Consider the following 14,354-nt stretch of genomic DNA (forward strand, 5'->3'; position numbering starts at 1 on the left):
GCGCAGAGAGGCAGAGCCCGCACTCCAGCTTTGCGTTCAGCTCAGCACAGGCGCCCCGTGTCCTCCCGAACTTTCCCCTTGTCTTCCACAGGTGTTGGTCCCTTACCAATAAGCAGCCATGGACGCCATCAAGAAGAAGATGCAGATGCTTAAGCTCGACAAGGAAAATGCCTTGGACAGAGCTGAGCAGGCCGAGTCAGACAAGAAAGCAGCGGAGGACAAGAGCAAACAGGTCGGCCACTTCAAGCCTACTTCAAAACTTTGTGGGATTACATTAAGAAATAGATTTTTTTTTTCAAGCAAAGTAACTCCGGGATTGTCGACCAATTATAACTGATATTATCAATCCATCCTAAATTTGCATGAATTTGATTCAGGTGTCATAGTTCTATCCAAGAAGCACAATTTGCATGTGTGGTAACTATATCATTGGTTTTAATTGCATGTTTAGTTAGAGGATGAAATCAGAGAAATGGAAAAGAAATTACGCGCAACTGAAGACGAGCGGGACAAAGTGTTTGAGGAGTTTCAATCGGCAGAGGAGAGGCTCCTGGCCGCGGAGGAAGTCGCCACCAAGGTATCCCCCCCACACGTGCATGAGACTAATCCCCTCTCTCTTCTTTTCTCTTCTCCTGTGCTGCTCTGTCCTCTTCGCCCTATCCATCCACCCACCCGTGCGTCCTTGTGGCACGGCTCCCTCCGCACCTGCACCTTTCTTCTCCTTGCTGCCTGCTCACCTGTGCGCGCACCCACATCACTGCCACGCCGCAGCTGGAGGACGACCTGGTAGCTTTGCAGAAGAAGCTCAAGGGAACAGAGGATGAGCTGGACAAGTACTCCGAGGCGCTTAAGGACGCCCAGGAGAAACTTGAGCTGGCGGAGAAGAAAGCCACTGACGTGAGTATAAGGAGTTCCAGCTGTACACACGCTTCCTCACACTGTTTCCTTTCCATAAAGTGGCACACAGATATCATTGGACACTTTAGTCTGTATGATCTAATAAAAACCGCAATGAGTTGAGCTGTTTTGGCCTTTAGAATAAACCAACTTCTTCCTTTTTTGCTATTCCAGCTTTATGCTGTCTTTATGCCTCAAAAAAAAAAAAAAAAAGGGAGAAAAGCCAGATCCGCTTAAGAAGTAAATATAGGCCCATGTCTTCTAAGTCTTACAAATATGTTGGCTCTTTACTCAACTGACAGACTTTTATAACTCCAAACTGTCTGAGCTGAGGAGTACAGTGCGCACAGACTCAGACGCGCACGCGAAGACGGACTGGATAAATATAGCCCACTGCTTTATATGGTCAAGAGAGGCTCACATCTGCAGCCTCGCGTACTTCGTTTACCACAAGAAAAAAAGGAAGGAAGGAGGGGGGAAAAAGGGATCCCAGCTAACGGCCATAATAATAATATATGAAGTATGTGAAGAATTTAGATGGAGGTATTTAAAGTTCTCAAGGCTGACCGCCGTGCAGAAAGTGAGAGGGAGAGAGTGACGGCCAAGGCCATGAGCTCAAAGGTCCCACCTGAGGAAGCACTGAACTTTTGGCTCTCACACAACAAGACACTAACCATTACTATATAATTATTATAATTATTAATATCATGACATTTATATTTTGTTAACTACTTTACATTGTAGGCTATGTGACAATGTCAGTCAGTCAGCAGGGTCACTCGGGGTCACACAGCAGTGATTCCCAAAGTGGGGATCGGGACCTCAAATCCCTCAAAACTTTTGGGAGCTTTTTTGGAAAAACGAGACCCAAACACGGTTGATTGAAATATAATCAGAGGTAGAGCAGCTAAAATGTTTACTCAAGTAAGAGTAGCGTTACTTACTTACTAAATTACTCAAATAGGAGTAACAAAAAAAGTAGTAGGGTATAGGGTCTGATTCAGGGTTCAGTTATGACATAAATTATGAGAAACGAAACATGAAATAATGTGAAAGTTGTAATATAAATAACCAAAAAAACACAAAAGAAATTATTATAAAGAATGAATTAAACAAAAGAAATGAAGATTTGTCACTTAAACATTTACTCACAGTAGCACGAGCTTTTTTTACTCAAGTAAGAGTACCGATACTTCATTTTGATATTACTCAAGTAGAAGTAACGTATCGCATGAAAAAAACTACTTGCGAAAGTACAATTACTTTACAAAGTTACTGAAGGACATGTACTTGAGTAAATGTAACTGAGTACTACCTCCCTCTGATTATAATGTCATGTATACATCAGTGGCCTTCTCTAACTCATTAAAGGCCTATTTCTGACTCCTTTATCCCTAAAATAGACTCGCCTACAGTAGAGTTTCGAGCATTGGCTTTATATTGCGCTTTTCTGGTCACTCAAAGACGCTTCACACTGCCTTATTCATTCACTCCATATTGTAGCCACACTCACTCACATACACACTTAAAAAAGCGGACCCCAGAAAGAATAGTTATTGTTGTGGTGGTAATAATAATAATAATAATAATAATAATAATAATAATAATAATAATAATAATAATAATAATAATAACAATAATAATAACAATAACAATAATAATAATAATAATAATAATAATAATAATAATAATAATAATAATAATAATAATAATAATAATAATAATAATAATAATAATAATAATAATAATAATAAAGAAAAAACATCGCCTGGGTAAAAAGGTTCGGGCCCAACCCACTGTATATAGTAGGCTACACAGAAGACCGCTCTAAATGTAAAAATGTGCAGTACCCACAGTAGCACAGAAGATGTCCCCATTGCTCTTCTGCTCACTCAAAACCTCTGCATTCCCTAATGTGCATAACTGAATGGGAGTGTTTCTCTAACTAAAGAGGCACACAATCTGGGCCCAGATAAATTTGACATTTTACTTTCCCCCACACATAATGAATGCACAATGTGCAGTCCCAGCGCGTCATCGCGCGCTGAACCTGTTTGCGGTCGGTATTGTTGCAACTTCCTGGATGCAATGCAATGAGTGCGTTTCTTGGTCTTGCGCGCTCTCTGTCGCTCGCCTCCTGCAGCCTTCAGCACACACGGACGTCATCTCGTGCCTTGATATTTTCACAGACACCGGTGTAGTTGTGATTTAGGAGGCCTTTTAGGGGCTAGTGATTGTAGTAGTAGTAGAAGAAGATGGCCGGAATTACATCGCTGGATGCTGTGAAACGAAAAATCAAATCGTTACAAGACCAAGCAGACAGCGCTGAGGAGAGAGCTGAGCAAATACAGAAGGAACTGCTCGCGGAAAGGAAAGCGAGAGAACAAGTAAGCATGAATGATCTGTGGGCCGTGCGCTACTGCAACCAACAGTGGAGAGACGTCCTCTCTCTTTGTAACCGTGTCCACTGTACTGGTAAAATGTTGCTGGATTTCTCTTGTCTTGTGACACTGCGCGTTGAGCTTTTCTTGGTCCCACACAGGACTCTATTAAGTTCCAAAATTGACTTTAGTCTGATAGTTTCCCTCGGTGCTTATAATTGGTAGCATCAGGCCGCTGATGTCAAAGTCCAATCAGCTGTGTTTGGATGCGTTTAACTCTTTCAGTGACAGATTCACCTGCTTTCTGACTTATAGTTCTTAAGAGTACCTAAATGATGCGTTTGAATATGTCTCAAAGCAGGAAGTCACTTCTAAATATCTGTGGTGCCACTCTGATGAGCTCTCACTTGCCCTTATATGGACAAGCAATGAGAGATTCTCCTCTGCTGAAATGCCAGGGGAAAGACAAGACAAGCAAATCTGACTTTAGAGCACTCCACTCCCTTCCTCAAGATTTAATAATCATTCACCAGGGCAGTGCAGGCCGTCACCTCAGTTGACAGATTATCAGTGAGTTGCACTTTGGCCCAGTGTTCACACTTTAACAAGCAGCTGAACAGTTGCTGTTTGTTTTAAAGGAGCCAACTCAAGTCCATTGTCAAAGCACCTACTCTTTGTGCCTTAATATAAAATGAAAGGATTTTGAATGGGGTGGGGGTGGGGGTGGGGTATACTTTTTGAAGCTACTGTGTTGATTTATCCTGAATTACTGAATTCTTTATCAACTATAGTGTAGTCTAGTCTAGTTTCTAATATTAATACAGGGGAAATCTACAAACTCTGACAATGCCCTGTTTCCTGCTATATTTATCCAGCCCTTCAATTTGCAGATTAAAATGTAAACATTTTCATTCCACGTTTCAAATGAATACTACAAGCCCGTGCATGGGTTCCAAGTGATGTAAAATGAAGATCACTAGAGCAGAACGCCGTTTGAAACATTGCAGCTGCAACTTTTGAATTGTTAAAAGTCCTTAAAATCTCATGTTACCAAAACCCATGGATTAAATGTTTTAGCATGACATGAAAAACCCAGTGTAAAAAGTGTCTCTCTCTGACAGGCCGAGGCAGATGTGGCTTCCCTGAACAGACGCATCCAGCTGGTTGAGGAGGAGTTGGATCGTGCTCAGGAGCGTCTTGCCACTGCTCTGACCAAGCTGGAGGAGGCTGAGAAGGCCGCAGACGAGAGCGAGAGGTGGGTCCATACTGGCCCCTTTGTGTTCCCGGAGCCCGGCGGATAAATGGGCCGCTGTGTAGACCTGTCTTTGTAATAGAAACAAGTGTTGCCTTTTAGCTTTAGATCTGCATTTAGGAGATGCAGGGATGTTAGGATAACTCTGCAATCAGCACATCTCAGCAGCACTGGGGTTCACTGCATCAATTTATTCAGGCCATGTCTATTGATTTTCTTTATGTATCTTATTTGGATACAGTGTAATCCAAATCCACTTCATTTATTTGGCACATTTTATAAACAAAGTTTCCACATGTGCTGCACAAACAGGATAATCCTCTACTTTATAGAACTTAAACATTGCACGTTACACTTTTTCAGCACCCTAAGAATGTGCCATAATATAGATGTGTGAGAGGCACCTTTTGATTTGGACCCCAACCATTCAGAAAATACTCTTTTTGAGTTCAAGATGATCTAAACCTGCTTTGAATTACACCAAGCTTCTCATAGTGCTTAATACTTGAATAACATAAATTAGAACTGGAGAGGATCCCACACACAAGGTTCACCTGTACTGCAGAGTGAGAACTACTCCTAGCTCATAAACACAGATCTTTCTAATCATTATAGCAGAATATATTATATCAGTTCAGTTGCTGTTACCTGAGCTTTTATCCGCAGCCTGTTTACTGTGTTCTTCTCTTACACAGAGGCATGAAGGTCATTGAGAACAGGGCCATGAAGGATGAGGAGAAGATGGAGATCCAGGAGATCCAGCTCAAAGAGGCCAAACACATCGCTGAGGAGGCTGACCGCAAATACGAGGAGGCCAGTTTCTCAATTTTCCACATACACTCTTGCACACATACCCCTGTATCATATTACCATCCACTAGGGCTGCTCCGTACTGCAAATCACAAAACTACTCTTATTCTAGTATAACTTACTTACACTCCAAAAATGGTTGTACAATTTTCTTTTTTTTTTTCGAACCAGTAGTTGTTGTTTTTTTGTCACAATGGAGAAACTTGAATGGGACTGTTTTGAATATCAAGATTTCCCCTCATTCTCCTGTTAGATTGTTTACGAGGGATTACAAATGTGGTATTTAGGCATTAAAATGGCATTAAAAAGCATTGAATTTAACGTTTTAACACCATGATAATACATCCCATGTAAAATTGGCTACTGCTTCAATTTTATGCCGCAATAGTTAGATCAGTCAAACATTGCCGCTGTTTTCCCTCAGTACCGAGCAGCCCTGCCATCACACAGCCAATCCATCCTCTTATGCCTAACATTGAGTTGGGTTGTGCTCACAGGTGGCCCGTAAGCTGGTCATCATTGAGGGCGAGCTGGAACGTACAGAGGAGCGCGCTGAGCTCTCAGAAGGGTAACGCACACTGCCACGCTACAGATGATGAACCCACACAAACACGCCGCCACGGCAACAGTGCCCTCCACTTATATCGGCACCCCTAATGAAATCTATACAGGCAACCGGCACTTTGTAGTTTTGATTCTCAGCTGGTGCAATTTGAGACCCACATTGAACCTTTGATGACAAATATAAATGTTAATTTCAACATGAACATTTAGCCGTTTGTCTCTTGGCTATTGTCTGTTATCAGGATACAGGATTTTGTTCGTCAGATAGTTCAGTTTATTCACATTAAGGCTCACTATTAAAAACTATGAAAACAAGATATCAACATGGCAAAAACCCTTGGCCCACTGAAAACACTGGTTTATATATATGATGTTATATTATTTCTGTTCTAGACTTGGTTTCATCTTCAATTTACGTTATTTTCAAAAATTTCTCAAGGGTGCCAATATTTATTTACTACCCACTGCCTACTCGCATGAACATGCTGCCATGCATAGCCACAGCTCAGACACAAGTCATATTTACACTGAACCAGCGTCTTGTGTTCTCACCGTATACGCTGGTTATTTGCATGTTCTTTACGGTCTGAATTATTTTGGCTTGCACTCGTACGCCACACCCTACTAACAGACGAGCACGTCGACTTGAAGAGGAGCACAGGGTTCTGGAGCAATGCAGCAAATCACAAAACGTCTCGGTGCTGAAGGTACACGAGCACTCAGCGGCCACTGTCGCCTTCTCTAATGCTCACCTTGCTGTTGCTTGGCTTGCTCACTTGCTTTTAAGGCTTTCAAGATCCCTGGCAACTTTAACAACAGGAGGAACAGTGCACACATACTGGATTACTAATGAGGTTATTATCTAATCATTGCCAGTTGTGTTTACTGTTGGAACTTGGTACTGGTGTTTGGGTTGCGTTTATGTGATGTCAGATTGATTGTGGTGGGCAGGTAAGAAGAATTCAAAGGCAAAATCTGCGTCTGAATTCACATGAATAGTTTGCATTGGTTTATGGTTAATATGTGCATTTACACCGCCTGTCCGTCTGAAACAAAAGCTGTGAATTCATTCTTAACTGCAGAACCAAAAAGTAGTAGATCTAGGGCTGCATGATTAATCGCAAACTAATAAAAATTGTAAATTGAGACTGCAATTATAAAACATTTAGGTAATGCCTTGTTTACTGATAAACTCTCCATAAGGATTTATCATGTATCAAAGCTGCTAACCCAAGTTGTGGAGGCATTAACATATTCTCAAATGCATGGGATTCTTATGGTAATATAGCAGTTTATATATATCGGTCTTCTTTCAAATGTTAATGCAAAGTTATTTAAAAGAACAGAATGTGTTTTCCCTCTTTTAGAATATTGTGAACTCAGTGATTAGATGTACTGTGTTTTTCCTCAAATGTCTAAGCATTTGGATCAATTTAATGACAAGGCAACCTTTGTAGCATTTCTGTAAAAGCGACCCTGCAAGAGACATGTGCCTGTAATAGGGCTGGGCGATATATCGATATTTAAGATATATCGATATGTTTTTAAATGAGATATGGAATTAGACAATATCGCATATATCAATATAGTTCAAATTCAGATAAGCTATTAAGTTAACAAAAAACAATCCCAAGCTCATGTTTTGAAAAGTTTATCTTAAACTGAGCACTTTTTTTTGTTATCTCTTTGTATATAAATGCTGCCCTCAGAAAAAAGATTGACCTATTTTATTTTATAAGATATTTTTATTTAAGATATTTTTTTTTTCATTTAAATGTGCACCTTATGGAGCTTTGTTATACAGTGTTAATGTTTACATTAAGAGTGAGTTTTTAATAAAGCTAGTTATATTTGGCTTTGACTTAACATTTTACAGCTCTCACTTTGCGGAAAAAATATCGGGATATATATTGTATATTCAACCTAAATATATCGGGTTATGACGTTTGGTCCTTATCGCCCGCCCAACCTGTAAACTCATCCCTGTGAAGAACTGGGATGCTACAAACAGTATATCTTAGGAAAGTTGGGAATGCATTTAGACCACAACTAACCTTTTTATTCAGTGGCTTCCTCATTGTTTCAAGTCACACTTTACTCTGAAAAATTGCAATTAGGTCTTTTTTCAGAATTGTGCAGCCCTAGTGGCGTCATTATTCAATCACACTGGCTCGATAGTTGTAGTTTTACAAGACTTTAAGCCCCACAATTCACATAGTGAGTAAGTGTCTCACCATTTGACATCGTGAGCCCACTCAACAATGTGTCTGTGACATCTCTGCTCTGTTTGTTTTTCTCATTTTTCGGGTTCTTCTTTTCTAATTGTGTATTGTGTCCACTTGTTCCCCCCTTGTTATTCCTTTCCCCTCTATCCTGATTTCCTAAAACCCCAGCAAATGCGCTGAGCTTGAGGAAGAGCTGAAAACCGTAACGAACAACCTGAAGTCACTGGAGGCCCAGGCCGAGAAGGTAGGTGGCTTTTTCCGTTGGGGATTGCATGCTGCCAGTCTGTGCCAGAGCAGGTGCTGGTTTCACGGGGGCCGCCCTTTTCCAATATAGCTCACTCTTAAGCACTGGCTGTTATGCCTGATTGTTTCTCTGTCCGTCATTTGTCCAACAGTACTCACAGAAGGAGGACAAATACGAGGAGGAGATCAAAGTCCTGACAGACAAGCTGAAGGAGGTAATGTCCCATGATGAGACCCCGAAATGAGTCTTTCCATCCAAATCAGGATTTTTGAGAGCTTATATTGACACCTGTATGATTACCGCAGGCTGAGACCCGTGCTGAGTTCGCTGAGAGATCAGTAGCCAAGCTTGAGAAGACCATTGACGATTTGGAAGGTAATATTTTCCCCCACCTACCATTATACATGTACATATCATTGTTTTCACTTACAGTACAGTGGGTTATACTTGTTTCATTTTTGCATAATGAATTAAATCACTCTTATCATTCCAATCCAATTTAGTTTTACCAGTTTCACACATGTTTAAAGGCCCTGTACCAGTCTTTTTTTTTTGTCCTCCACAATATTATAAATCAGACATAAGAGACAAAGGGACCACTGTGCACTATGTATATATGTGTAAAGCCTTTTAATCCATTATGAAAGAGCAGACTCGTTTTTGTTAGCATTATGGTTCAGGTACAGGCCCTTTAATCTGTGTTTGCACTTTTCTTAAATAAATATAAATATGTATACAGAATAGACAAGTTGGTGTTACTAAAGATTAGTCGCTTCTTATTTATCAAAGGGAAATCATGATAGGTCAGGTTTGCTGTTCTTTTCCCCGTTTTCTCACTTTGTTTTGCATTCGCTCACTTCTCTGTGCCACTCCGGCCGCTTCACCTCCTTCGCTCCACACTCCCTCTCTCTTCCTCCTCCTCCTCCTCCTCCCCAGACGAGTTGTACTCTCAGAAACTCAAGTACAAAGCCATCAGCGAGGAGCTCGACCACGCCCTCAACGACATGACCTCCATGTAACTTCCCACCTGCACCCCGTTCTGCTGCACCCCATCCTCCTGCACCTGTCCTTTCTTCTGCCGTCTTCTCTCACCTTCAGTTCAAGCCCAAAGACACTTGAACTATTGTGGTTATGGAGTGTTACAAATAGGGCTGCGCAATATATGGCCTAAAGATTGTTATTGCAGTTAGAGGGGATGCAATGTTGCGTTACGGCACATTACACTGAAGATTTTCCATATGACTGCATGCAGCCTAAAACAAAACTTAAGGTCAAGTTTCAGTTTTAGTCATCAATCTCTTAATTTTGTTAAGTTTTGGTCCTGATTTTGTTTTTAAGTCTTATTTTAGCACAGTCTTATGGTGGGAAAAAAAACTAATTACTTTCAATTTAGTTTGTTCGTTATCAGTTTTTTTTTTCTCATATTGCACAGCCCTAGTTACAAAGTCCTTAATTATTTTAGTCTTAAAAATGTCTGCGTGCTAATCCTTTTGTTCCGATTTGAAGCCGAGACACTGTTGGATATAATGATCCTATTTGCGATGATACTGTCTGTGGAGTATCATTGGTGGAGATGCTGTTTTGTGCATGAACCATGATGGAAACTGTAAAACGCATGGTTTGGTTGAAACATAACAACCTGATGTATACATATGGTGTATGTATACTGTAATTGCAAGGATTTTTGGTAAATTTTAAAGGTCGCAAAATTAATCACAAAATAATTTTGCTGCAATGTAATGTCCTCTGCAGCGACAGCTAAAGGCCTGTGCCTCTGAGGTCTTTTCATTTACAAAACCTTGACCTCTATCAACATGTTTTGAAACGCATGTGATTCTTGTATTTGCTTAGCAGTGATCTCTCAAATGTTAAGGATCTTGTTCCTGCACCTGCACTATTTTGAATCCAAATCTGATAGCAATCGCTGTGAAATGGGTTGCTCTGCCCTATTGTATTTAAATACATTGGGTTGGTTTGGAAGTATCAGTACTTGTTCCTCCCCGGCATCTATGGTCTCCTCCTGTTTTGAAGAAAGGCCCGTGCGTCTTAAAATCTCTTGTAAGATTTGCCTTTTTCTTTTGAGCCGGAGTCTGTCAGCCAGGTGTTTGGATACTGGGTAGTGCCTGTTCCGCTCAGTTTGCGCATTGTGCCTTGTCATAATGGTTCGGGTGCATTTATAGAGCACTGCCAGGTGCCACAGTACCTTTACTCTACCTCTTCTCTCCTCACAGATAAACAGTTTCCCCCTCCTCAAGGGCGCCTCCTGTTGGCTGCGCGGCGCCTGTGCCCTTCCTTCAATTCTATTCTATTCCTCTCATACCATCCCTATGTCAACATCACTCGCCTCCCATCTCTTGTACAGTCTCAGAGAAACAGTCTGCGTCTTGTGAAAAATAAAACGTTTTTCTCTGTTTTCTGTATCTTCTTAATCTGTCATTCATCTCCCTTTGGGTTTATTTAATTTTCTGTTTGCCTTAATAAATCTTTATGTTCTTCCCTTTTCTTTGTCCATCTCAAGTAGAGCTATAGCTATGCTCTTCAGTGTAGGCATGTAGGCAGGTAAGGTTTATGTTTATCAGGATGAGTTTAAAATGGCTGCCGTTCGTATGTGACATTTTGCAACAGAGGCGGGTAGTACTCACTGACATTTACTCAAGAAGAAGACGTAACTTTTTCAAGGAACTGTACTTCTTGGAGCCGTTCTATCGTGCTGTTTCCTCATCACTTCTACATGAGTAATATTATCTTTAAGTAAAAGTACACGTTTGGTTACTCTCTCCACTATGAGTAAATCTGAATGGAAAAAGCTTATTTATTCTACCAAAGTGAATGTATTTTACAGTTACTCTTACTTGAGTAAACTTTGGCTTCTCTACCCACCTCTGGTTAGCTTCAAGGAGGATTGGCAGGATTTTACAGGCAAGATATGAAGCATAGCTGTTGTATCACAAGCTGATTTAAGAATGAGAAAGACGGTTGAGATGATTGTATGTAAAATGATATGATATTGAAATAAATGTACAAGCACATGGTTAAAGTGTGTTTATTAAAGCTCAGAACAAGCACAGGTTCTTGGGGGAGGTAGTGGGTTAAGGGAACACTAATAGACTGGGGAGTTGAACACTGGCCCACTGTAGTTGTGTCTCTTGGCAACTACAGACATTAACTACTCCAGTCACAGTATAGGAGGCCACAGAGGAAGGATTTGTGGTGTAAAAAGGGAGAAACTTAATTTTACTAATACAGTGGGATCAGTTTCCCTCTACTCCTTATGTTGAAGTCTGATACTATTTTTACAACAATTATTGTGATTGACAAAATGGCTACACTAAGGCTTGCTGTATTTCGAGCCTGTATGTTTCTTTGTTGTGGTCTATTTGTGGGGAAAAAAATGAACTGAAGAAATGCATACAATTTTAGTATCAGGCTGCTACATAATATAATTGGAAGATGTCTGGAACCCTTTTGAACCATATTTTAGAGTTAGTGAATAGAAAGGTGTTTTAAAGGACCTTTTTCAGATTCTTCTTGGAGGTAGGTTTCTTTCCTTTTTCCTATTTTTCCACTGATTCCCTCTTTTCTTTTCTGTTTCTCTAAACTTGCTTTCTGACTGCAAAGATCGCCTCCACCAGCAAGTGGAGAAAAGCTGTCTCCTCAGCAAAGAGCTCTGCCTGGCCCTGAATAACGTCTAGAGTTGCACTTTTATATATATAGTTTGGTGCATGAATTTCGTCTATAATAGTGGAATGATTTGTGTGGTTTGTGACGATTTGAAGAACGGGCTCAAGTCAATATTCTATCATTTAGGAATGAGCAAATGATAAAGCTGTGAAAAAGGTCTTCCCCTCTTCTCAAAATGTGTTACATTACAGTTCCTCTTGCACATGCTTGTTGAGTTTAGAAATACAGCTAACCAATACATACAGAAAGCTATTAAATGATTCCTTTCTTATGCGTAAAGGCTACCCAGACAATAGTGTAGTGAATTCCTCTTTCATTTACCTCTGGTTAAATCACCATTATTAGAAAGCAAACAGGGAGGGGTTACAATGCTACTAGAGAGAGCCATTATTCATAAATGAATCTGTCTGCAGGGAATGTTCCGAGACTAATAAGTGTCTTACATTTAGTAACAATATCTTGATAATCATCCGTAGTTCTTGAAAAAATCAAGGCATCAGGGAACTGCTAAGGGGCCCTTGAGCAAGGCAACAAAAAGCCACTTCTCAGCGTTGTGCTGACGATACTCAGTGGGTGCACCTGTGATTTTGTGTGTCGTGTGCGGTGTACGGTGTACAATGTCATAGCAATGAAGCCACCCACTTCTGTCCTTTATCAAACAAGAGGGTGGGCGTGTTCTGGACTAACCACATTCCTAAGTCTTTGTGAAGGACATTTGTGAATGATTTGTGAATGATGGCTCACATTATGGTTTACTGAAGCCTTCCAAATGGCTCCACCACTCTTTCCCGCCCTTATTACGTCAAAACAGCATTTTGTTTTCACTCTGCTTTGTTGTGGATGAAAAGGTTAATTTTACCGTGCCTTACACATTGAGAACAGGGCTACTGCATTTCCACTGTTCACTGTGTAATCACTGTACCGTCTAATGTGATGATTAAAATGTGGTTTTGATTTGGCATCCTGACAGAAAAAGTGGCCCAAGCTAAAGAGGAGAACCTGAACATGACGCAGATGCTGGACCAGACTCTGATGGAGCTGAATAATCTGTGAAGTGGCTCTGCTGGAGTGACTCCTCACACACAGCACTGACCCGCCCCTGCCCCAGTCACTGCTCACACCAAGGCACCAATCCCTTTTGTACGTCATATGTGGTCATTCTGCCGCTCTCGCACACTGCTGCTTTAGCGTGGCCCTTTTGTTTAGGCAGGCGGTCAGTGTGTCGACTGGTGCTACACTCCTCCACAACAGTGACTGAAGATGCAAACCTCGCGCAGTGTGTCGGGCCCAAATGTGTTCTTTACACAGATTCAGTCAGCTGATTTTGTTTTAAAATACTGTATGTCATGTATGTAGAGGTTTCTCGTTTTGCTGTACAAATTATAAAAATAAATAAAAAGCATGTTTCCATTTTTTTTCCTTATTTGTTTATTTTATAAACCCTGACAGAATATGGTTCAGACAAACTTCTCAGGAAGCATTTGACACTAGCCTCACAGTGACTAAGAAACTCATGGGAAGAACATGCGAACTCCACATACAAAGGCCCTGTAGCCTGGAACTCAAATCCTGGAGTTCTAATAGGCCTTCAATTGTCTCTGTTGTTGACTTTAAATAAAATATCGTGACTCTATTTCAGTTTATTTCACAAATTATTGCTTCTTTCAAGGTACTAGCTGTAAGGTGCGCTCTTAGTGTTTTAAAGGAACAGGCCACCGTTTTTCCATACTGTGATATGTTCTTTCCTGAGCTTAGACGAGTTAATACATACCTGTCCGGTCTTTGTGTTTTCTCGTGGAAGAGCTTGGTCGCTTCTAACTTCACCCCGTTTGGGGCCATAGGAATACATTGGGAGGGGCCAAATGTGAACAACATCTTTGGTTGTTATGCGTGACTGAGGGCACGCATAAAGACTAGACAAGTACACATCAACTCGTCTAAGCTTATGTAAGGACATGTCTCAGTATGTAAAAACGGTGGCCTGTTCCTTTAAGGCACTACAAGTTTGAGTTGTCTGAAGCTGCAAATGAGAACACAAGCACAAGTTTTCCTGTAATAACATGCTTTTCTTCATTTGAATGACCTCCAGAGTTCAGTCAATGGACGATCGTAAGAGTACTGTGTTAGTGTGGGGCTCATTCTGCTTTCTGATGTGATCATGCATCCATGGCATAAATAAATATAAAACCCTCATTGTTACAATTTGTAAAATATTTTGTTTATTGTGAATAGCCAACATTACAATAAAACCAAAGTTTGATTCATGTTTACCTCATATCTGGAGACGCAAACCATTATTA

General features: G+C 40.7%; 1 protein-coding gene across 7 annotated transcripts; it reads left to right on the forward strand.

Annotated features, from left to right (window-relative positions):
• tpm1 (tropomyosin 1 (alpha)) lies at window positions 1–13,453 on the forward strand (the record flags this gene model as incomplete). 7 transcript variants are annotated; one of them, XM_079567650.1, is made up of 10 exons in its annotated part: window positions 1–232; window positions 452–577; window positions 772–897; window positions 4,400–4,533; window positions 5,226–5,343; window positions 5,838–5,908; window positions 8,298–8,373; window positions 8,525–8,587; window positions 8,679–8,748; window positions 13,025–13,452. In XM_079567650.1, exons 1-10 carry the CDS (start codon window positions 119–121, stop codon window positions 13,105–13,107), a joined length of 981 nt encoding a protein of 326 aa, XP_079423776.1. In that variant the 5' UTR covers window positions 1–118. The 7 variants fall into 7 exon arrangements, with proteins under 7 accessions (XP_079423776.1, XP_079423772.1, XP_079423775.1 ...); XM_079567649.1 differs by lacking the exon at window positions 13,025–13,452 and adding an exon at window positions 9,310–9,392 and having other exon boundaries at window positions 2–232; XM_079567644.1 differs by lacking the exons at window positions 452–577; window positions 13,025–13,452 and adding exons at window positions 9,310–9,388; window positions 10,605–10,785 and having other exon boundaries at window positions 5–232.
• Between the last annotated feature and the right edge of the window lie 901 nt (window positions 13,454–14,354).

Source organism: Gobius niger (assembly GCF_951799975.1).
Source record: "Gobius niger genome assembly, chromosome: 12".
Lineage (NCBI taxonomy): Eukaryota > Metazoa > Chordata > Actinopteri > Gobiiformes > Gobiidae > Gobius > Gobius niger.